Source organism: Chiloscyllium plagiosum, chromosome 23, assembly GCF_004010195.1.
Source record: "Chiloscyllium plagiosum isolate BGI_BamShark_2017 chromosome 23, ASM401019v2, whole genome shotgun sequence".
In the NCBI taxonomy this organism is placed as follows: domain Eukaryota; kingdom Metazoa; phylum Chordata; class Chondrichthyes; order Orectolobiformes; family Hemiscylliidae; genus Chiloscyllium; species Chiloscyllium plagiosum.
Window position 1 is genome coordinate 32,362,042 of NC_057732.1, and position 24,095 is coordinate 32,386,136.

General features: G+C 38.0%; 1 protein-coding gene across 1 annotated transcript in view; it reads right to left on the reverse strand.

The window, feature by feature from the left end:
* The window catches only part of reln (reelin), a 387,698-nt gene that overhangs the window by 128,447 nt on the left and 235,156 nt on the right, over positions 1–24,095 (reverse strand). Inside the window, exons 21-27 of the mRNA XM_043713852.1 lie at positions 22,403–22,595; positions 18,149–18,261; positions 15,728–15,865; positions 15,063–15,249; positions 13,986–14,191; positions 12,974–13,145; positions 2,365–2,559 (exon numbers count right to left, since the gene is read on the reverse strand). Of these exons, the coding sequence (XP_043569787.1) occupies positions 2,365–2,559; positions 12,974–13,145; positions 13,986–14,191; positions 15,063–15,249; positions 15,728–15,865; positions 18,149–18,261; positions 22,403–22,595 (1,204 nt within the window). The remainder of the gene's footprint in view (positions 1–2,364; positions 2,560–12,973; positions 13,146–13,985; positions 14,192–15,062; positions 15,250–15,727; positions 15,866–18,148; positions 18,262–22,402; positions 22,596–24,095) is intronic.

Here is a 24,095-nt window from a genome sequence, read left to right on the forward strand (position 1 = left end):
TTTTCTCTCTCTTTCTTGTCTTATCATGAGTTTAAGTGCACTAAGAGGTGAAAAAACTAGCAAGACTGAATAATCCATAGGGTTTACTTTATTGCTTGGAATCTCAAACTGTAATTCTGAACACTGGGGAAAACTAATCTATGGTAATGAATCAGCTATTAACCTCTGAAAACGTTTATTATTCTACAAGCTTTCAATTATTCAGCTCCTGCATACTATAAATTGATTAGAAGTTCTTGTATGGTTCATTATTAGTTTTAAATTACCCATACATGGCAAATGTAACTCACAACAAGGATTTCATGATCACACCAGTTTAAAAGAAAATCAGATTGAGATACAAAACTCCTTCTGCCAGTCTATCCAAGTAATAAAGACAATTTGACAGACTCTGAAGTACTACACTTACTATCATCATTTTAGTCAAAAATATTTTTGTTGGTGAATTCTCTTCCAATTTCAATTATGTCTTCCCATCCTGATCCAATAAACATCTATTTCCTTCTAACTTACATGAGCACTAAATGCATCAATGCATCTGTTTCAACCATTCTATAAGGTAATGAATGTTACAATTTCACTCATGTTTTTACAATGAAACTTCTTCTAAATACTTTGCTGTTGACGGCTATCTTGTATTTCAAATCCCTTTTTCTAGATTCACCTTAACTGGAAACAGCTCATGCAAATTAAGTCTAATAAATTTTGTCAGAATTAGAAAGATATTCACAAAGTCCTTTTTAACTTTCTCTATCCAGAGCATTTCTCTATCATAATCATTCTGCATAGTCACATTCATTTAGTTTTGGGAGTAGCTTTGTAAATCTGTGTTGTATGTTCTCCAATACTTTGATAGCCTTGGTGTAATAAGGGACTAAGCTTGTGCACAACTTTCCAAGTGTGTTTTTTTAAATTCATTCATGGGATTTAGGTGTCACAGGATAGGCAGCATTTATTCCCCAACCTAGGTGCCCTTGAGTACCTGCCATCTAGAACCGTTGCATTCGATGTAGTGTAGGGACATCTGTGGTGTAGGGGAGTTTCAACATTTTGACTCAGCCACAGTGAAGGAATGACGATACAGTTCCAAGTCAAGATGTTGTGTGGCTTGGAGGGTAACTTACAGGCACTGGTGTTCTCATGGATCTCCTGCCCATGACCTAGCTCTGGGTGGTAGAGATTAAGAGTTTGGAAAAATTGAGTGCTTTGTGCATTTTACATTTTGTGATATTAGGACAAAATTTGTTTGTCTGATAATTTCCATATTTTGAACAAACAGATTAAAATATTAGAGAAAACAATTTATTACAATAACATTGTATTTGTGAATACCTCAGCATGATTAAGCTCTTATTCAGTTTTGTTAGACTTAACACAATGTTGATTAGACTCAGTTTCTCTTAACGTCAGCTGTACCATCACTGTGGAAAACATTTCGTCCAGAAAATATACTGGATTTATGGCAGATGAATAGAACAAGAGTCTGAAAACTTTAATCCTGTTCTTGGCTTAATGGTGGATGAAAAATATTGCAAATTTGAAGATTTGACTATTTTGAAGAAGAGATTCTCTTTGTATTCTGTCCAGCATTGCTAACCCACCCAATACCACTAAAATAACAGACTTATTGTTTATTAATTTTATTTGTTGCTTGTGGAATCTTACACACTACTTCAAATATAATTCGTTTGAACCATTTTAAGACATTTGACAGCAAAAGAAAATGTTATATACATGGCATCTTACAAAAATATCACACAGAGGGAAGCCAAGAAGCTCCTTATGCCTTTTTGGGCTCTCTGGTGGAAACATTCAACTATTTTTTCTTGCCTATTCTTTCTCCAAACAAACTTCAAGGGTTTTTTCATGTACATGTAAATTCTTCCTTAATCTAGCAAACTACAGGCTAAATTCCCTCCCTCCCCACTAGAGAAACACGTCTATCTAAGCGATGGGAGAAAGTCATAATGTCATGGGACATGAACCAAAACAATATCTATCTTTCTATTTTTCTCCTACTTGCTCTTTTTTCTCTGTATGGCCTTCACACTCCTCTTTTCAGCATCAAATGTCACTTTGTATCTGCTTTCCTCTTCCACTCTTTCTTATCCTGATCTTCCCACAAGTCTATTCTTCCATTTGTTTCTTATTGAGTTTGGATACAATTTCCACGTTTTCTGACAAATTGTATGACTTATTGAACAAGTAAAGGTATACAGAGATTATCCAAATGTAACTGAATGAAATAAGAAGGACCACTAAGATGGTGGAGAGGGAAGGTGTCGAATCATCTGGGATGGTAGTGAGGGGGTAAAAGAGGCCTACGCCTTGGGAAGTGCAGAGTGTCCAACACAAAATTAATACCTTGAACTGAAGTAAATATCGAGGTTTGAGAGTCAGGTCCCGTGTCACAGCAATCCGATCACCATCCGATTTCCCAAACACCATGGCTGAGGGGGTCATGGAACAGAAAGTCTCATTGCTACCCATTCCCTCATTAGCTAACATCAGCCAAATACTCAACTGACTCAGAGGAATATCATAGGAAGGTGTGTAATCCTGAAATCCAAACAAGAAACAAAAATTATATTAAATCATACATAGCAGCCCTTTATATTCCAGGAAATACAATATGGAAATAAAAAATTGTATGAGTATATTATTGCTGCCACAACAAGTTTGTAAAAAATATAGAGGAAGTGTGTTTTAAAGTTAAAGGGGAGCTGTCATACATTTCACAGTTTGCGATTTAATGGTTTATTTGCTCGGTAATGAGAATTTAGATGATCCTTTTAACTTCGGTAACGCTGCAGCAATGCTCCAATTAAACAACTGGCTTGGTTCAAAATTCAGTAATCTATCTGCAAAATGGAGCTTGTAAGCCAGCACTGAGCTGCTTAATGTAAAGTTGCTTTCAAAAGCAATAAATCCAGTTGAGTTGCCATTTGATGCTGGAGTATTAGGAACTCGAAACTAGATAATATTAGGATAACACATGTGGAATAGATAGATAAGCTTCTTACTGCACTATTTATAACAGTTTCATACTCAATGTGCAATGGAACAGATGCACAAGTGGTCTCAGGATATTCTTGCAAGGCATTCTTGGAAAACCCATCTCCATTAAATGTATCTGAATGTCACCATTTGTATACTGCAAAAAGCAGGATGCAGTGTTATCTTTGAAAGTGCGGATTTTCACTGACAAAAAACCATACTACAAACAACCATCAAGTCACTGAGGTCATCCACGTGCCTCTGCCATTGGCCACAAATATTTCTGGCTTCAAGACACTCTCAGGTTTTGATAACAATCCATTAAATGTATCTTTAAAATGCTGCTGACAGCATACACTTTCAAAATCTTGATTTAAGTAATTCTTCAGAAGAAAAATCAAATGTAAAGTAGGGCTTTCTTAAATGACCAATAATAAGTGCCATAAAACACTGGTGTTTAAAGCAGGAAGTCTGTAATATATCAGACTACAGAAAGGCCATAGCAATATAAACAAGGAAAGAGCAATACAGTAGTATAAGAGGTCTGCTTCCTGAGTGCAATCTTTTCACCTGTTCTCAAAAAGCAACCATCTCACAGTGAATAGATTTTATTATTGAATTATGTGACGGAACATCCAGAACAACGGGATGATTAATTACATTGCTGGGCCAATTATTATAACTTCATGCTGTTCTGCATGACGATTTATATATATCCAAGTTGTTATCCGTCATAGTCAAAGCAATGGGCGACAGTTTTGAGGAATGAAACAATTTCCATTTCTGACAGTCAACACTAGTAGTGAGCACTCATATCAGGAATAGCAGGGACACTCTGACTCATTGATAGAAAGAAGGCCCCCTAAAGCATTGTTACAGTATTCTGCTGCCATATTGGTAAATATAGATTATCAAATTTTAACTTCTGTCATCTATCTCCTGAGACTTTTGATTGACCAGTTATTTTTCTTTAATTCATATTTGGAATGGAGACATGGATGGTAGTGAACTGCTGCACTCTTTGAGGAATAAGTGCATGTTCAGTGCTGATAAGGAGGGAGCTCTGAGATTTTTACCCTGTGACAAGAGAAGGAATGGCGCTATATTTTCACATCAGGATGATTTGTGGATTGATGGGAAACTTGCCAGTGGTGGCATTCCCATGCATCTGCTACCTTGTGCTTTTGGTGGCAGAGATAATGGGTTTTGAAGATGCTGTTGGAGGACCCTTGATGACTTTGCTGTTGCAGTGTACCTTGTAGGTAATGTAAAATGTTGCTTTTGTGCATCAGTGGTTGAAGGGATTTAATGTGGAAGGTGGTGGATGGCATACCAATCAGCAGGCTGCTTTGTCTTGGATGAACCCTGCATTCCATTAGTTACAGGTGGACCCACAATGCCATTATGGAGGGAGTTCCAGGATTTTGACCAAGTGAAAGTGCAAGAACAAGAATATATTTCCTTGTCAGAATGTTAGATAGATTTGTGGAGTCAGGAGGTTGGCTACTCACTGCAAAATTGTTTGCCTCTGACCTGCTCCCCAACCCATTGGCTCCAGTGTTAGGGCTCCTCGATGTCACACTCAGCCAAATGATGCCTTGATGTTAACAGCAATCACTCTTACCTCACTTCTGCAATTCAGCTCTTTTGTCCCTGTTTTAACCAAGGCTGTAAAGAGATGAGGGAACAGTCCCTGGCAGAACCCAAACTAGGGGTCACTGAGCAAGTTATTGATAAATAGGTGCTGCTTGATAGCACTGTTGATGACAACGTACATTTTACTGATGATCGAGATTAGATAGTTAGGGCACTTGGTTGCAAAGGATTTTACTGTCTTTTGTGGGGCAGAACAATGGCTCCATGGTTAGCAGTGCCGCCCCACAGCGCCAGGGACCCAGGTTCAAATCCAGCCTCAGGCGACTGTCTGCGTGAAGTTTGCACATTCTCCCCATGTCTGTGTGGGTTTCCTCTGGGTGTTCCGGTTTCCTTCTACAGTCCAAATATATGCAAAAGTGCCCATTGTGTTCAGGGATGCATAGGTTAGGTGCATTAGTCATGGGAAATGTATGGTTATAGGGTAAGGGAAAGGGTCTGGGTGGGATATTCTTCAGAGGGTCAGTGTGGACTTGTTGGGCCAAATGGCCTGTTTTCATATGATAGGGATTAAATGGTATGGTATTCTATGATAGGACATACCTGGGCAATTTTCCACATTGCTATGTCTATGCTACTGTTGTAGCTGTCCTGAAACAGCTTTGCTAGGGTTGTGGCTAGTTCTGGAGCACAAGCTTTCAGTATTGTTGCCAGACTGCTGTCAGACCCATAAGCCTTTGCAATATTCAGTGCCTTCAACTGTGACTTGATATCAAGTGGATTGAATAGAATTGGTTGAAGACTGGAAATTGTGATGTGGGGACCTCAGGCAGAGGCCAAGAAGGATCATCCTGTGAAGGTTGAAGATGGATGCATCAGATTTGGCTTTATATTGATGTGCTGGGCTCTCCACAGCATAAAGGATGGAATTATCTGAGGAGCATCCTCCTCCTGTTAGTTGTTGAATTGTCCACCATCATTCAAAACTGCATATGACAGTACTCTGAAAATGAGTTCTGATGCATCGGTTGTGGGATCAGTTAGCCAGTTATTGCATGCTGCTTCTACTGTTCAGCACGATTTGCTTCACCAGGTTGACACCTCATTTTTAGTGGTGCCTCTTACTGCCCCTGACATGCTCTTCACTCTTCACTGACCTCCTGTTTGGATAGTAACAGTGGAGCAGGTGATCTGCTGAATCATGAGGCTACAGATTATGGTTGAATATAATTTCGCTGCTGTTGATTTCAGTGACTAATTTGAGCACGAGAGAAAGAAGAACATAAGTTCAAAACACAGAACCTATCCTGACCATCTGTCTCTCTCACTATCCCTGTTCCCAAATATCTTGAAAAACAGCAAATGGTGAAAAAGTAACTTGGAAAGATGACCACTCACCAAGAACTCAAAGATATCTAGATACTTAGCTACAATTAAACAACTGTGGTCTCAGGTTCAAAATCTAATGTTTTGAGGGCTCTAAGAACTGTAAAGCTGCACAATTTCTATTCTTGTGAAACATGCTCTCCATTTTTGCAAAAAAACGTATTACATCTCTTTATGCATGTGTTTAGTGATGCAGTTTATTTCTTTTTCTTGGAGTTCGTAGGTAATAAAATTCTTCTTTCTTTCACTTATAATTGGCTTTTCATCTTGCCAAAGCGCTGTTTTCACTGAACTGTGACAGCTAAATGCGAAAAAGAAATCAAAATATTTGTTGCAACACATCTGAGGGGATTAAAATAAGGGAACTGATTTCTCTCTTCGCACCTGGTGGTAACAATACCCACAGAGCAGGGCCGATATCATTGGATCAGACTGATATTTTTATTTGCAGACCATATGCCTAGTGCCATAAGAACATTTAACGGCAGCAAACCATGTCCTTCACTTCACCTACTCTGAATGGCTTTTCTTTAACCAGTGATTGGGAGGCATTATGTTACTGCTTCACTGATTGAATAAACTAATGAGGATCTGCTAAGCTCAGGAAACCATGTCATCAGCTAGTTATGCCACTTAACCAGGAGTATGTTGGATTTCTATGATATTAAAGATTGGAGTCCAGATTTTCTGTTGGCATTTTATGCTGCAGTAGCCAAGCTGGGAAATCAGCCAGGGAACTGTTACAATGACCTCTAGCAAACACTCTCATGTTTGGTATTTTCCCACCGAATGTGATGACGGACAATTAAATGTGTCGAATAAATGTTGGCTTCTGTATTTAAAATTGTTGCCAAAGATAGTTTAATGACAAGCAATTTTTAAAATCTCCACAGCAATTCTCTGCTCAAATATATGATAAGTGTCCATGATATAACAATAGACATGAAAAGATGTAAACCCATGCATTGAAGCAGCTGGCAGTATTCTACTGCAGCCATCTGCTTTAGGTATAACTACTGTGCTTTTTGGGAAGGACCTCCAGGACTTTTATCCTGCAACAGTGAAGGAACAGCAATATATTTCCAAGTCAGGATGGTGCATGACTTGGAGAGGAACCTGCAGGTGGTGACATTCCCATACATCTGCTGTCCTTGTCTTTCTAGTTAGTAGAGCTCAGAGGTTTGGAATATGTTGTTAAAGGAGAGACTTTCTGTAGTGCACCTCATGTATGACACATATTGCTGCCATTGGGTGTGAGTATTTAAGGCAGTGGATGGGGTTTTGATCAGGTGGGTTGCTTTGTGATGGATATTGTCAAACTTGTTGAATACCGTTGAAGCTGAATTTATTCAGAATTATTCAGAAATTATTCTGGTAGCTTGAAAGATTTCCATCACACTTCTCATTTACGCACTGTAAGTCATGGACAAGCTTTCAGGAGAGTAGGGAATTTACTTTTTGCAAGATTTCTAGCCTCTGACTTGCTATTATAGTTGCAGTATGTATGTGGCAGGTCCAGTTTAGTTTCTTGTCAATATTAACCACCTGGATGTCGATAGCCATAGCAGTGTTTTCTCTAGCTGACAGTACAACTCAGCTCACCATAAAATATGGTGAAATTGGTCAAGTTAGCAGTGACCAATACCAACAGGCCAATTTAACCAATCGTTTTTGAGAAATTTTCCATTTCTAACTTAGCTGCAGTTGAGAATGGTGACAGCCTTCTTCAACTACTCCTTGTCTACAAAACATCTATGAAGACTGGGTTTGCATACTTGCTCAAAATCAAATCTTCTCCACTGCAGAGGAACCCCTTTAAATCTGGAGACTATTTCGTTCTACTCTGCAGTGTGAAAGACAGTCTCATGAGGCATTAGACTGCAAATTGGTGGAGGATACTGACAGCAGGCTGACCAGCTCTTGAGAAATAAATTCAGGGAAACTTTTCACGCCAGCTGGAGGTCAAGGGGGTTAGGGGAGGAAGGGCAGATGTTGGTAAAGCTGTGAACCACCAGTGAAGCTCAATTTGAACTGCTTCATTCATCACACCTGTTTTTCTACATTGTCAGGTTAGTGTTGGGGTGCCAATTGATTCTATTCTTGTTGATGAAGTGGGCAGGGGTGGGGGTTAGACTTGTCCAAGTCTCTAGCATTGTCACCCACTCCAAATCAGATACTGCAGACCAGGAGTTCCCCAGGTATCCAATCTCTCTCTCTCTTATCACGAACCCCAGTGGCTAAATTGCTGAGTCACATGCCTGTGCATGTGCTCAGAGAACAAAGGCAGCACAAATATGGTGCAAATCACGTCCCGGGAAAGCTTAACCCAGGATGGGACAGATTGATTTTGCTTCTGATTTCCAGAATCTGCGGTTCTTTGATTTTTTTTCACAAAGCAGGCTATTTGATCGTTATCACATTGTTGTTTGTTGAAATTTGCTATGCTATGTCTTGAAATTTGTGAGGTTGTAAAAGGCACTATATAAATACAAACCTTTTGTGTTAAGTTAACAAAATGAATCAAGGAAATAATGGATTCTGGACTTAGAAACAAATCTATATCATTTCTGAAGAATAATTGTTTATTACCAATCCTCTAAATTGTTATCTGGCAACCACAAGTAAGGGTTTACTCTGTCCTCTTCTTATCTAGAACCTTGTCCAAATCTAAATTTCCCTACAACTTTAATGATCTTTGTTCTGGGGTTTTCATCTTAAGTAAAGCTGTACAAAAACATACACTTGACAGACAAGATTAAACAATTGTTTTAAAGTAGACAATACAACTAGCCGGATCTCTGTTATTTAAGTACATCCTTTCTCAACAAGGCTCAGGAGGAAGTGAGGACTGCAGATGCTGGAGATCGGAGCTGAAAATGTGTTGCTGGAAAAGCACAGCAGGTCAGGCAGCATCCATGGAGCAGGAGAATCGACGTTTCGGCATGAGCCCTTCTTCAGGAATTTCTGAAGAAGGAGCCATTCCTGAAGAAGGGCTCATGCCCGAAACATCGATTCTCCTGCTCCTTGGATGCTGCCTGATCTGCTGTGCTTTTCCAGCAACACATTTTCAGTTCAACAAGGCTCAGTCAAGGATTGGACCTTCTGCAGGCAACATTTAGCTTTTTCACTCTTCAGGAAAATATAATGACCATTTCTGGACATGGACCAGAGATTCCTCATGTTATCTGTCGCACTGTTAACTATCTATCATTGGACATCTTGGTTGCTTAACAATTGAACACCATCACCTCTATGTATTTAAACTCTAACAGCTTTAAAATGTTGTAATGGCCCATTGCACAGTAATACTGACGTAGACAGAAGTCCTATTTTTTGACTTTAGATGCTGAAGCCCATCTGAAGAAATATAAGTAACAGGATTCTCAAGGAGCAATGGAGTAATGTGGTGCTTCACTCAATTTATTGCGAGACATTCCCTGATGCTCTTTGGGAAGCACAAGGTCAGAGAATCAGCTCTGCACACTCACTGTCAGTGGAAGTGGCTGCCATCTCCATCTGTCAAAGGTAGGCTTTACCTACAAAACACAGTGTACTTGAGTACAACTCCTCTATGGACATTAGTTTGCTGAGAATTATGCTCTATAAACACCTTCATGGAATGAAATTGAGTTGTGTTTGAATCTTCAGTGTATATTATCAGGCAACAATAGTGGTTGCTTGATGCCATCTCTAGAGGATTTCATCTTGTTATAGAAACCATTTCTAAAGATATAAAAGCTCTTAATAAAACTGTGCAAGCTCTCCCCCAGATTCAGCAGAGATATATGCTTTATATTGTTCATGTTTTCAAGCACTCATGTTTAGCAGGAATTTAAATAAGACTCTCCATTTGCTTTTCACTGGTACCATCCTAATTTGGATTACAGGATTATTGTGGCTTCCTAGATATTAGCTGTGAAGAATAGCTATGCTGTCAAATCATCGACTCACTTCGAAACAAACAGCAGCAGCAAAGAGCTGTTTGTGACTGTTCCTCTTGTATCAAATACTGGAGATTAGTAATTCATGTGAGTTGAGGGAAACAGCTAGAACACACTTTGATAAATTTCTCTGGATTTAAGTATGTCTTAGGACTGAGGTGAACTATTTTAACCTGTTAAAGAATTTTGTATTATATATTTTTTAAAACAAGTCAGTTGTTGCTCCGGCTATGAACAGCTAACTCTGAACAATTAGTCTAATTTATTGCAAAGCTCAAAAACTGAAACTATAAAAAACATGCAAGTCATTCATAAAAATCATAAATGCTGGAAACTGATTAACATTCTAAATCTCAAAGATTATGGAATCTTTCAGCTACAGCCCTGGCAGAATAAACGTTTCATAATTTGACATTCTTATCTTTTACCCCAGCTTTACGTAGACTACAGCCTTGACTAATTGTAATCAGAATTTATTATTAATGATAAAACATTTCTCCATTCTGATGACCGAATTTTATGGACAGATGTGTATAAAGTTCAAATCTGCTTCCTGAACCTATTACCATAAGCAATTCCAGTCACAGGATTATGTTCAATGCATCAAGGACATAGGTCTATATTTTATATTGAACCTGCTGCTCCAAATAAGTGTACTTAAAGTAACAGGATTTACTAGCGTCCAAACATGATTGATAGTGAATTAGCAATTCCAATATTAATTCTCTGGAAGCAAGTTGCAAGGTTTCACTTGAGTAAAATGACATGGCATACAGTCCTGATTGGATTTATTTCATCTTAGTCCCCAGAGTTTCAACGTTGAAATAGATACAGCAGCTCAGTGAAGTTACGGATCTTTAAAACAAACATTTAACAAATAATACTCAGTGGTACAGAACTTTATCTTTGTTGAAAAAAGGGACATGCTTTCAAAGCTTTTCATTGTGAGCTCATCAGGACAAATTCAATAATTCTGAATTCAAAAGGGAGGAATAATTTAACAAAATTAACACTCATTAAACAAAAGCATGGAGGCAATAGTTTCTTGCTATTACCTCAATTAATCAGAGTTGCCAACCAATCAGCATCCTTTGTTATGCAACATAAGTTATTAATCCCTTTGAAATTTGACATTTTGGCAATTTGTGAGAGTTCTGATGTGTGCAAGATATAAAAGTTAATTACATAAAATTGCTATTGCTGAAAGTTGCTGAAACTATTAAAAGTAAATTGTCTTGATTTATTAATCCAGTTATCTGCCTTATGCTTAAATATTGAAGTTCTCATTGCACTTGCTCTGAAGTAGAAAGCAAGGTGATTTTTTTTTATAAGTGTCTCCATTACTTTGCTATTCTGCATTAATTTTCTTTTTTACTTTAAAACACCATCTCTACTGGTTTAATTGAGACCTGTTTTACACTGGACAATTGGGAAGCTCAGGAAAACTCAGATTTCCCTTCTGACTTTGGGATAGGCAAGCACCACTAATCCAGAATCTGGTTTCCAGCATCTGCAGTCATTGTTTTTATCTCACAACACAAAATGGCCAAGCAGAGGCTGATAGCCATGTTCACTACCCATGAAGATGGCCTCAACCAGGACCTTGGGTTCATGTCATACTACAGGTAACCCACTGCACTATACACTCTCTCTCTCACACACACTCTTACATACTCAGACACTAATGCAGACCCTCTCTCATACACAAGCTCTCTCTCATATGCACACACATACACCTCCCGCACACACATACACCTCCCACACGCACACCCATGCATGCACCCTCTCACAGGCTTATAGCCAATTACACTCACACACACTACCAAGCTTGCACACACACAAACACTCTCTCATTTACACTCACACGCACATGCTCACTCTCTATCTCTCTCCTGCACACGTACACAAATATACATTTATGGGGTGCATTTATATTTGCAGAATTATATCTGCAGATAGTGCATTTTTTGAGCAAAATAGAATGTATCTGCAGGCAGTCAATCTATGTAATAACTGCAAATTTTACTTTGGAAATAGAACCAGTTTGACTCAAGATTGGGACACAGACAGACCTCACACCTTTCGGGCATTGTCTGAGCTGAGATGTCACCTTTTGTTACAAAATCTTAAATTATCTTGAGAATGTGAATTAAAAGAAGTTCTGGGATTTACATACTAAAGAACCAAAACCAGCAAATCCATTCTAAAAGATGAAAAACTTAACAATCTAGGTTTGTTCAATGTATCATTATAATACTGTAATCTTTTGCAACAAATTCTGTGTCTTATGGTCCTGCTTCACAATCACCCGATGAAGAAGCAGCACTTCGAAAGCTAATGCTTCCAAATAAACCTGGACTATAACCAGGTGTTGTGTGATTTTTAACTTTGTCCATCACAGTCCAACACTGGCTCCTCCAAATCACAGATTTCCCTGGGCGAGCCAGATTTTGTGTTCAGCTCATATTCTGGGATGTGGAAATTAACATTAATATTACAGTTGTAAAGAGACTTATACATCAAGAATGACTATTAACATTATAATACCAAGTGAAACAGCCTAAATAAATTTTGCATAAAAATACAATCCTTAAATTCCAGAAAATGTAGGGTGTGGGTTGCACAGTTTAAATTGCTATTTGTTGTCGTAATTATGTCAAAACTCATTTGTGTTAAGTATAATCTAGTTGAGTCTAATAGAGTAAATGTCTGAAACACTAAGGATGGATTTTCCAACTTATTACATGAACAAATCTTGCATTGTACTTTATGATGTGCTTATGCATTGTTATGAATATCATTGATGAAGGTTAAGGGGAATGTCTGATCTAGCTCAGCAATGTCATCACTAGTGAAATCAAAATTTAATTATCCACAAAAAGCTCAAGCAAGAGGATGAAATAACATTTGATTTTTAACTTGCAAATGCATTGAAATTTATTTTACACTCTTTCTGGCAGGAGATTCAAGAATATTTGTCATAATAGTTTTTGTTTGTTGGTCAACTGAAAATCCTCTGATAATAACCCTACTATAAAGATGATCACAACTGTTACCTGCTGTATAGTTGGTTGAATGACAGGGATAATCTGTTTCTGTCGTTCTGATAAAATAATAATGTCATCGATAGCCCACTGGTCATATCCCTCACCAGAATGAACGGGCTGCCACCAACGAAACCGTGTGCAAGCAGTCTTAGCAGAAGCCGGAAGTTCAAAATAAACAAATCTGTAGAATGAAATATAAATGATCCAAAACAAAATTATTTCGGTTTAATTTTATTATTGATCAGTATCTTTCTTTTCCCATTGCTCAAAAATGAAAAATCTAATATCTGGCCTTCTGGTTGAACTTTATCTTTTCCTTCCTTATGGGTGTAGATGCATGCCTTTACTTAATTCCTTACTCTGATGGAACTGCTGAATCCAGTAATACCCATTGCAAGACAGTATTGGCCCAAACCTCAAATGCTGCAGCAATGTAGCACAGCTGTGTCCACTGCCCGAAATATATTGATCTCTGGACAGCAGTGCTAATACCACATAGCTGAGGACTCTTGTGATGCAGTGGTAAAGTCCCTACCTCTGAGCCAGGAGGCCTGGGATCAAGCTCCATCTGCTCCAGAGGTGTGCAATAATGTTTCTGAACAGGTCAATTAGAAAATATCGAGACCACATGTGGCAAACATAGCTTCAGCTGAAGCAACAGCACTTCATTTTTAATACAAAGCAGAAATGAGAGCTGGCACTGAAAGCAGGACTTTAGCATAAAGTGATGTTGGTCATGTTTCTATGAAAGATCTGAGGAAAGTACTTTTGGAAAGTAACTTGGTGCTGCACGATGCAATAATACCTGGTCTCATAATTTCTGAGATCCTTGGCTCAACATTTCATCACTTAACAGTAACTAAGAGTAGGCATCAAATAGACAGAGTTGAAGAGTATATCATCCATGATCGACCTAAATGCCAGAACAGGTTCAAGGGATTGATATCTTCAGTGTATGCTTCATTGACTAGATAAAATAAGTAAGTCTTGAGAATAGATATGCGTCCTTCCTGAGTCATACCTGGGTTGACTGTAGTCAGAAAAATACATTTCTGAAAGCAGGTGCCAGGTTATACCGCCATTGTTGCTGTATTGTAATAAAACACCCTCCTCTCTGCTGTCTGGTGTGTTACAGGAGCCTGTGTTCCCTCCAATCCGAATGTAGAACTGGATAAAGTCCACCCACTGTGTGTCCAAGTCCCAGCTGACCAGCTGCCTCTTCCCATTCTGCATGAAAAAGTAAAGGTGACACACTGTTAATGTTATAGAATCTGATTATTTTATTTTTGTTTAATATTGTTAGAGCACTCATCCCAATGTACAGAAGAATTGCTGGGAAAATTACTTACAAAACGTAGAGGGTGAAAAAATATCTAAGGTATTTGTTCTGTGCAGAACATGAGAAAGCAAACCTGTAGTCTTGGACTAGATCGCAAAGGAAGGTTTTCTTTCCTTCATCTCCAAGACATAGAGTATATTTTAGATTGGATTAGATTACTTACAGTGTGGAAACAGGCCCTTCGGCCCAACAAGTCCACACCGACCCGCCTAAGCGCAACCCACCCAGACCCATTCCCCTACATTTACCCCTTCACCTAACACTACGGGCAATTTAGCATGGCCAATTCACCTAACCTGCACATTTTTGGACTGTGGGAGGAAACTGGAGCACCAGTAGGAAACCCACGCAGACACGGAGAGAATGTGCAAACTCCACACAGTCAGTCGCCTGAGGTGGAAATTGAACCCGGGTCTCGGGCGCTGTTCTGCTTAGCTCCCACACCTAAATCAAATAGTTATCTTTCAGAACCTCAACAGTGGGTGCAGGTCCTGAGTTGACACCCATATTTTACAGGAGGGGCTACCAGAGATGCATATTCTGTGTGATCTTCCATTGCTTTATCCTGGGTCATCAGTCTAACACTCACATCGCCTGATGGGGTCACTGAACTCAAGATGCAAGTTATTACGGGATCTACCATTTGTTTGATTTCATTTAAACATTTCAAAATGGTGTAGAAATTCTCATGTTATGGTAAAACCACTTTCTTTTTGAACAGATACTTGTTGTAGTTGTATTGAATGAAGAGTGAATTACCTCTGAGAAGTAGAGTGATGAACCTGAGGAAATGACTCCACACCCTTCTTCCGGTTTGACGATTTGCCCACCAATAACTACCTGCCAATCATTTTTTATCACAGCCTCATTCTCAAAGTCACACGTCACTGTTGAAGGTAACATGGCCTCTGGCTTACAGGCAGATCCATGATAGCCTGGATCACATCTTTAAGGTAAGAAAACAACAATCTCAGGGACTGAATTGTGACTATGCAGTTACGCATTGTTCAAATTAGTGGCGTTTTAACTTAATTTTCTCTAAAAGGATGATAATACAGAAATTTGATGGAATCTCAACAACATAAATATAAATACTGTCTGATAGTTACACAAGCAAATGAGTGCACAACTAAACCTAACAAAATATGGAATAAGATAAGGTATTTGTGTATAAGTTGCCTTGTCATGGCTTTAGTTTGGTTTCAAGCACTAAAAAGATTCTTCATAAATTCTGAGATCCTTGGTTTAACATTCTATCATTTAAGAGTATCTAGGGGTATGCATCAAGTGGGTAAATGGAGTTGAGGAGTACATCATCCATGATCAAACTAAATAATAGAACAGGTTCAAGGGACTGAATGGTCTATTATACTTTTTATATACAGGCACAATATCAATATTTATACATTATTACATCTACATACTTGCAGAGTCCATTATGACACCAGCCATGTCCATTACACATTTCAGGACATTGTTGACCAATATAAATATCATCTAATGCCCATTCATCTTGAACCATATAGTAACTCTGGCTCCAGCGAAAACGTGTAGCACTTGACCTGAATACATTAAAAAGGAAAATATTACTCAAAATAATTTTATTTATTTATTAATTTTAAGAATAGATGGTGAGTGTGAGAAAATGTAGAGACCACTAGATGTGAGGAACTTGATGGTAATACTAGTCATTGTTACAAAGTAAAAGGGAGATTTTTTGAAATGGGAAGCAATGACATAACATCACAAGAGTAGGCCTCCAGAATCTCAGGCCAATCCTCTGAAGACATGAATTCAAATAATCATGAAAGGAATTTAAATTAAACTAATAAATCTGGAATTAAAAGTAATCCAATGAAAATAACAAACCCATTATCAATTGCACATAAGGGGAAGAATCGTTATCTGTGTGGCATGAAAGTGACTCCAGAACCACAGGAATGTGGTTGATTGTTAAATGCTCTCTGAAATTCCCTGGCCACTCAGATTGAAAAATAGGAATGAAATTGGATGGACCACCCAACACCAAACTAGGCACCACCACTCCCAAACTGATGGGTCAGTACTCCTTCACGTTAATTACTAAACGGAAGAAGCACGGGCACAGAATTTACATGAAGGGCATTTATCACTCAGTAGCACTACTCCTGACTGAACTGTCTGAGTCCTATAGGACATTGCTGCAGGTGGAAAAGGAAACAAGAGGGAAAAACTGACTTGGCCTCATCCATACTAATCTATCTGTTGCTGATGTATTTGTCTACTAGTATCAGTGGAAGTGACCACAAGATCATGAGACATGAGGAGTTCTGAGGTGAATAACTCACCTCCTGACTCTCCAGCACTTGTCCACCACCTACAAGGCACATGTCAGGAGTGGAAATGGATGAGTGCAGCTCTAACAACAATCAACCATCCCGAGCAAAGCAATTCACTTCACTGGTAACCTATTCATCACCAACAACATTCACTCTCTTCACTATCAATGGATAGCACTTGCGATACAGAAATGGTCACCATCTACAAGGTGCACTACAGCTCCTGTTAAAGTACCTTCCAAACCTGTGATCTCTACCACTTAGAAGGGCAAAAGCAGTACCTGCAAGTTCACACACCACACATCATACTGACTTTGAACAATGTTGCTATGTCTTCACTGTCACAGGAACAAAATCCTGGAACTCCTTTCCATACAGCATTGTGGGTGTATCTAAACCCCATGGACTGCACATGCTTCCAAGTCGAATAAATTTCTCCTGATCATAGTCAAGCCCAAAACTCTGATAAAAGAAGTTAAATCTCAACAAAATAAATCCCAAGGTTAGGAGCATTGGCTGAATGATGTTTTCCTGTATCAATGAATCCTGTTTGTCAAATACTGCATTTAAAACTCACAGATTTATACTACTCGAGTTGAAATGCCACTCAAAATACATTATTTAGCAACTAAATTCATTTTTTGGAAAACTGACTCTTGTCTCCCCACATGATGTGTGCGGCTTCCAAGACTACATTTCTTTTTGGGATCTCTTGTGTCACTTTTAACATTCCTTTGTGGTCTGACTAACTGAATATCTGGATTACTGACTTTAAGGCAGCTTGGATATGTCATACTCATGGGATAATCTCAGACTGGTTTTCAAGGTCAACCACTTAAAAAGTTCAAATGATTATAAGTGGACGTAAGAACATGCTCTTCCCAGTCAAGAGCTGGATAATGTAATAACATTTGATTATTAATATTCAAAACCCTAATGTGATAATTAAACTGTGTTTGTAAAAAGAACTGTCTCTGACAGCTGCCTGCATCTCATCAGTAGGTCTGATATGCAAATATCTACAAATAAAAACAAATTCATTTTCATAAAGCAATAGCTAATGCAATTTGTCTAAGCTGCATTTGATTCATTATCTGATTGGAAGACAAATGGCAGGCTTAGTGCAGCAGTTTTCATTAAATGTCCTGCAACTGCTTTATGAAATTGGTGCTGAGATTAAAAAGTCCCTCCTGACATACATGTACATGTTTAAACACCAGTTTTCTTTGTAGTTGGAATGTTTTCACTGAGATACTGAAGAATTGTGCCTTTCAATCAGTGTTAGACAGAAACTTGTTAATTTTTTATGGCTATTAAAGAGATTAAAAATTCATTTGAGTCAATAACAGCTGTTAAGTAATTAAAATCATGGTCACAGGTTGGGGAGGAGCCAATTATAGTCCATTTACCTGGAGCCTTTCATTTCACATTTGCAGATTTATGTGAAGAGCCAGTTGGTGAAAAGACAATGATTCATTTTGCTTTTGGCCCATTCCCAAGGATTAATGCTTGCAATGATTTCCTTACCATGTTTTCTGTTGTAGGGACACAGTTACTCTTTTCCACTGTGGGAACTCTGAGGAATGATAAACACTGGCAGAGGTGAACTCCTGGCAACTGGGCATGCTGGGAAAACATTCCTGCAGGAAAATATGTCAACCCAGAAAATATCAAAATGAGCAATTTTTAGAATCCACATGCATCTGTTAAAAGGCTGTAAATATATAATTTTGGAATCACCGGATTAATGTTGATTCAAAGTTTGCAAAGTCAAACAGAACATGTAGCTAGAAGAAAGCTGCAGGGCAAAGATTTTGATTCTTGAGGTTTTGGGAACAATTCTGAGAAAGATGATATTTGTATGAGCTTGACAGGCTGCACCACAGTGGGACTGGAACCAGCATCCTCTCAGCGATGTTTGCGAATACAGTGGGCAAAGCTTTAAACTAGAATAGCAGGGGGACAGAAACCTGAGCCAAGAGGCAAAAATGAGGGAAACAAAAATGGAAATGAAAATTAAAGTAGAAAACAAAGGAAACTAGTGCCATATTTGAAATAAATGTGTAAAAATGTCAAAGTCACAAGTTTAAAGATTTTATCTCTGAAGATTAAACATTTGCAATAAGCTATACAAATTAACAGCACAAATACTTCTAAACAGGTACGACATGATTATGATTTTGGAAACATGGCTGCAGGGTGACCAAGACCAAGAACTGAAAATTTAAGGGTATTCAATTTTTAGGAAGGAAAAGCAAAAGAAAAAAAAAACAGGTGTAGATAATGAAAAATGAAATCAGTGCAGAAAGGATGTTAGCATCAGAAATGTAGATATGGATTCACCTGGGGAAGAGATAAGAAACAACAAGGCGCAGAAAACGTTAGTGACAATTGTCTATTGGCCTCCAAACAGTTGTGGTGAGGTAAAGGATGGCAATAAGCTGAAAATCAGAAAAGCATGTCACAAGGGTGTCACAGAAATCATGGGTGACTTTAATCTACATACAGACTGGACAACCACAATTGTACAAGATGATTTTCAAGAACAGTACTTGGAGGAAGCAATTAAGGCACAAGCTGGCCTAGATTTAGTTTTGTGCAATGATAAGGGGTGAATTAATAACCTTGTTGTCAGAGACCTTTTAGGAAAAAGTGACATGATAGAAATCTTCACTGGGATAAAAAGTGAAGTAGTCCAATCCAAAATTATTGCCCCAGATCAAAACAATGGAAAATATTAGGATCTGAGGGGTGAGTTGGCTGTGATAGAGTGGGTAATTTGATGTAATGGCATGACAGTGGATAGGCAATGGTTAATACTTAAGGAACATGATCAGTAAGTTTGCGGATGACACATGATTTATAGAAAAGTGAATAGTGAAGAAGATTATGTAAGATTACAAAGAGATCTTGATCAGTTGGGTCAATAGACTGAAAAATGGCAGATGGAGTTTCATTTGGATAAATGTGAGGTATTGCATTTTGATAAAACAGACATTGACAGAATTTAGCTGAAAATGTGTTGCTGGAAAAGGACAGAATTTATACAATTCAAAATAGAGCTTTGGGAAGAGGGACAGAGTAAGACAGAGAGACCTAGGGGGTTTAGGTATGTTATTCTATGAAGTTTACATCACATATGGACAGGGTGGTTAAGAAGGGATTTAGCATGCTTGCCTTCATTGCTCACATCTTTACGTATAGGAATTAGGACATTATGTTGAGGTTGTACAGGATGTTAGTAAGGCCTCTTCTGAAGTACTGTGTCCAATTTTGGTCTCCCTGTTATATGAAGAATATTATTAAACCATAGAAGGTTCAGAAGACATTTACTAGGATGTTGCTGAGAATGGAGGGTTTGAGTTTTTAGGAGAGGCTAGATAGGCTGGGACTTTTTTCACTGGAGCGTACAAGGTTGATAGTGGTTTATAAAATAATGAGAGGTATAGATAAGGTGCATGGCAGGAGTCTTTTCCCTTGAGTGCAGGATTTCAGGACTAGGGGCGTATTTTTAAAGTGAGAGAAGAAGGATTTATAAAAGACGAGAGGGGCAGTCTTTTTACACATAGAGTTGTTTTCGAGTGGAATGAATCTCCAAAGAAAGTGGTAGATGCAGGTGCAGTTACAACGTTTAAAAGACATTTAGATAAGTACATGAATAAGAAATGTTTGGAGGCCTATGGGCCAAGCGCTGGCAGGTGGTGCTAGTTTAGTTTGAGATTATGGTCAATATAGAATTGGCAGCACAGTGCTCAATAGATAGCACTGCTGCCTCACAGCACCAGGGACCAGCCTCAGGCAACTGTCTGTGTGGAGTTTGCTTGTTCTCCCCATGTCTGCGTGAGTTTCCTCCGGGTGTTCCGGTTTCCTCCCATAATCCAAAGATGTGCAGGTAAGGTGAACTGGCCAAGCTAAATTGCCCATAGTGTTCAGGGATATGTAGGTTAGATGCAGTAGTCAGAGAAAATATTGAGTAATAGTGTAGGGGAATGGGTCTGGGTGGGTTACTCTTTGGAGGGTTGGTGTGGACTTGTTGGGCCAAATGGCTTTTTCCCCCACCATACAGATTCAATGATAGACTGGTTGGAAAAAGGGATCGGTTTCCGTGCTATATGACTTTATAACAAATACATGCATTGCAACAACTATATCTTTGTTTTGGGAAAACAGCACAGCAAGAAAAGTGGCCTAACTATGGCTAACCAAAAAAAAGGAAAGATAGTATTATACCTAAAGAGAAGTGATATAAAGTGCGAGAAAAAGTAGCAACCTTGCAGATTGGAAGCAGTTCAGAATACAGCAAAGATGGACAAAGCACTTGATTATGAGCTGAAGAATAGAGTGAGAATAAATTTGCAAGGAACATAAAAGTACAATGTAAGAGTATTTATAAGTAAGTAAAAAGAAAAGAATCAGTGCTGACAAATGTAGACTCCTTTCAATCTGAATTGGGAGAATTGATAATGGAGAACAAGGGAAAGGCAGAGCAACGAAACAACTACTTTAGTTCTGTCTTCACAGAAGACAGTATGTATAACTTGTGCAATTGAAGGAGATTAGTATTAGTAAAACATAAAAAGTGCTGGAAAGATTAAAGGAACTGAAAGCTGATAAATCCCCAGGGCCTAATAACTTTCATCAGACTGATTCCTGGGCTGGCAGGTTTGTCTTACTAGGAGAGATTGGGTCAACTGGAGCAGTAGTCAATGAAGTTTAGAAGAATGAGAGGTGATTTCATTAAAACATATAAAATTTAGATGGGGCTGCATGCAGAGATGATATCTCCCCTATTGGGAGTGGGGGATCTACCACAAAAGGCTATGGATTGCAAGTCGCTGAATATATTTAAGAACAAAGTAGATAGATTTCTAGAGGCTAAAAGCATCTAGGGATTTGCGGAGAGAATTTAGGGGTATAGCATTAAGATACAGGATCCCTCATAACCACGCTGAATGGTAGAAAGGGCCTACCCCTGTTCCTATTTTCCATATTTCTAAGTTTTGAAACCACAGAGAAAGTTCTGAGATTGACAGGATCAGTGCGTGGAAATTGTAAGATGCTTTCTGGCATTATTAAGTGTTACCTATGACAAGATGTAGCACAAGGTTCAGGATTGAAAAAGCATTGAAATACAATCTAGGGTCTTAACATTCATGACATTGCACAGCAATTTCATTAGCAATCAATAAAAAAAGTGCTCATCTGGCTCCACATATTTCCATTCAATTTATATAAAGTTTGTTCAATAACACAGTTCAGGCAAAATGTACGCCCATTTAACTTTCGCAAAGCTTAACATTGCATCTAATAGTTTCTTTTGAAAAGATTATGATAAAAACTAAAATGAAACTGTACTAATTTTGAACAGTGACAGGAATGATGGTAATTCAAAGTGGGGTAAATTCAGCAATCATAATAGTCTACCACTTTTGATGGAAATACTTCTGGAGCAAGAATTGTAACTGTGCCTGAATTTTCTTCAAAGAAAAGTATGCTAAATTTATCATTTAATTATTTATTTTGGAGAATTTAATATTTTTGACTTTTAATGGATTGAATTGCTTAAATAAATCAAGTGAATCAGTGCATGCTAGAAAGTTATTAGGTGGGAGCATGAGGATCATGATGTGTAATTATATTATAACTATACAGGACAAACTTGTTTGATTGTCTGGTCTTTGTATCATTATTTGTATGTTCCTATAAACTGCAATTTTATGACTATATTATGAGTTACTAAGCAACTCACAAAATTTTAACAAACTTATTTCAAATATTTACCTCCTGCACAAGGTGCCAAGTCAAACCATGGTTGGTGGAGTACTCCAATCTGATTTGGTTGTCCACATGCAGTGTAAACAGCTTCCCACAGCCCATCACAAGGCTAAACTGCAACATATATGAGGCCCCAATTTGCATGGACTGGGTTTCAACATAGCGCATGCTTGAACTGGTTTTAGAATCTCCAGTGAAACTGTGGCAATGAGAAATAAAGAAACATTAAATGGATATAATTGCTGGAATGAAACTAAAGACAGAATTCTCAATAAAGTAATTCAAGAAACTGGATTGTGCAGTTGATTGGTCACTGATCTTTCAGGCTATGGGTTAAAATCTAAACCAGAATGATTGATAACTATTTTCTTTTCCATTTGGTTGGAAGGCATTTTCATGAAATAAATGTTGATCTGTCCAAATCCAGTTCCTGGCAGATATAATCAAAAATGCAAGAAACAGTATTATTTTGGGAATAATTGCAATCTTATTGAGACAGATTACAAGTTGAATATGACAGGAAATAGAAAAGTACTATTCAGTTGCAACAGAATATGTCCTCCAACAATTGGTGCTGAGGTACATTATTGCAACAAACTTTAGTCTCTTTATATCCAGATAATACTTAAAATGTTATGGTGTAATGGTATCATCACTAGACTAATAATAATTTACGGACAGGAGTTCAAACTTCCATCATTGTTAGTTGCTGGAATTTAATATCAACAAATAAACCTGGAATTATAAAGCTAGTCTCAATAATGGTGACATCATGACAACTATCATGAATTGTTGTAAAAAAATCTAGTTCACTAATGTCCTTTGATCTAGATGCTCACTCGCGTATCCTATGGCCTTGCAAGTCATTCTGTTCAAGGGCACTTAGTGTTGGCTAATAAGGGTTCACTGTATTCCATTTCCAGTATCGCTGTTTCTTATTAACAACCCAAAATGTTCACTTGCAAAATAATAGTTACATGAAAGCAACTGAGAACAAATTATCTCCAAGGTTTCAGTTTCTCAGTAGCTCTGCACTAATGACTTGGCATTGGTCACATTTAGTTTGAGGTCTAGGTCATTCATAATGTTTAGCTCAATCGAAGGAAAGTTAATTAATCTAGTCTGTTCCTTTCAAGCCAACGTTCACACTCTGGTCTAAGTAAAATAGACACATCCAATAATCAATTCGTAGGTAACTATGGAGCAAGTATCCTTGGACTAGAAAAGCAATTGTAAATCTTTTGCTTCTGCTCTGGGGAAAAAGCCATCTTAAATCAAAAACAGTGTGACATGAGGGGCTTTCTTTCCTTTCAATGCATTTGATGCTCTAACTTTGAATTGTGATATTTGTAACATAATTTTGTGTCTTTTTGTTCCTCCTTTCCTGAGCTGTCATGTGATAAATGCATTTGACATGAAAATTATTACTGAGTACAAACAAAATAGATATAGTTAATAGAAAAATTGAGGTTTGAGGATTTGCAACTCTTAATAATTCAGGTCTCTGAGGTAACAATATCTCCACTTGCTTGGGGAATCATATTCTATTGGGAAAGGCAATACTTTAGTGGACAAAGTTAAAAATCACACAACACCATGTTATAGTCCAACAGGTTTATTTGGAAGTTCACTTAAGAACAGTTTTTACCACACGGGAATTTTTTTTATAAAGCACAAATAGTTTAGAACAGTTCCTGTT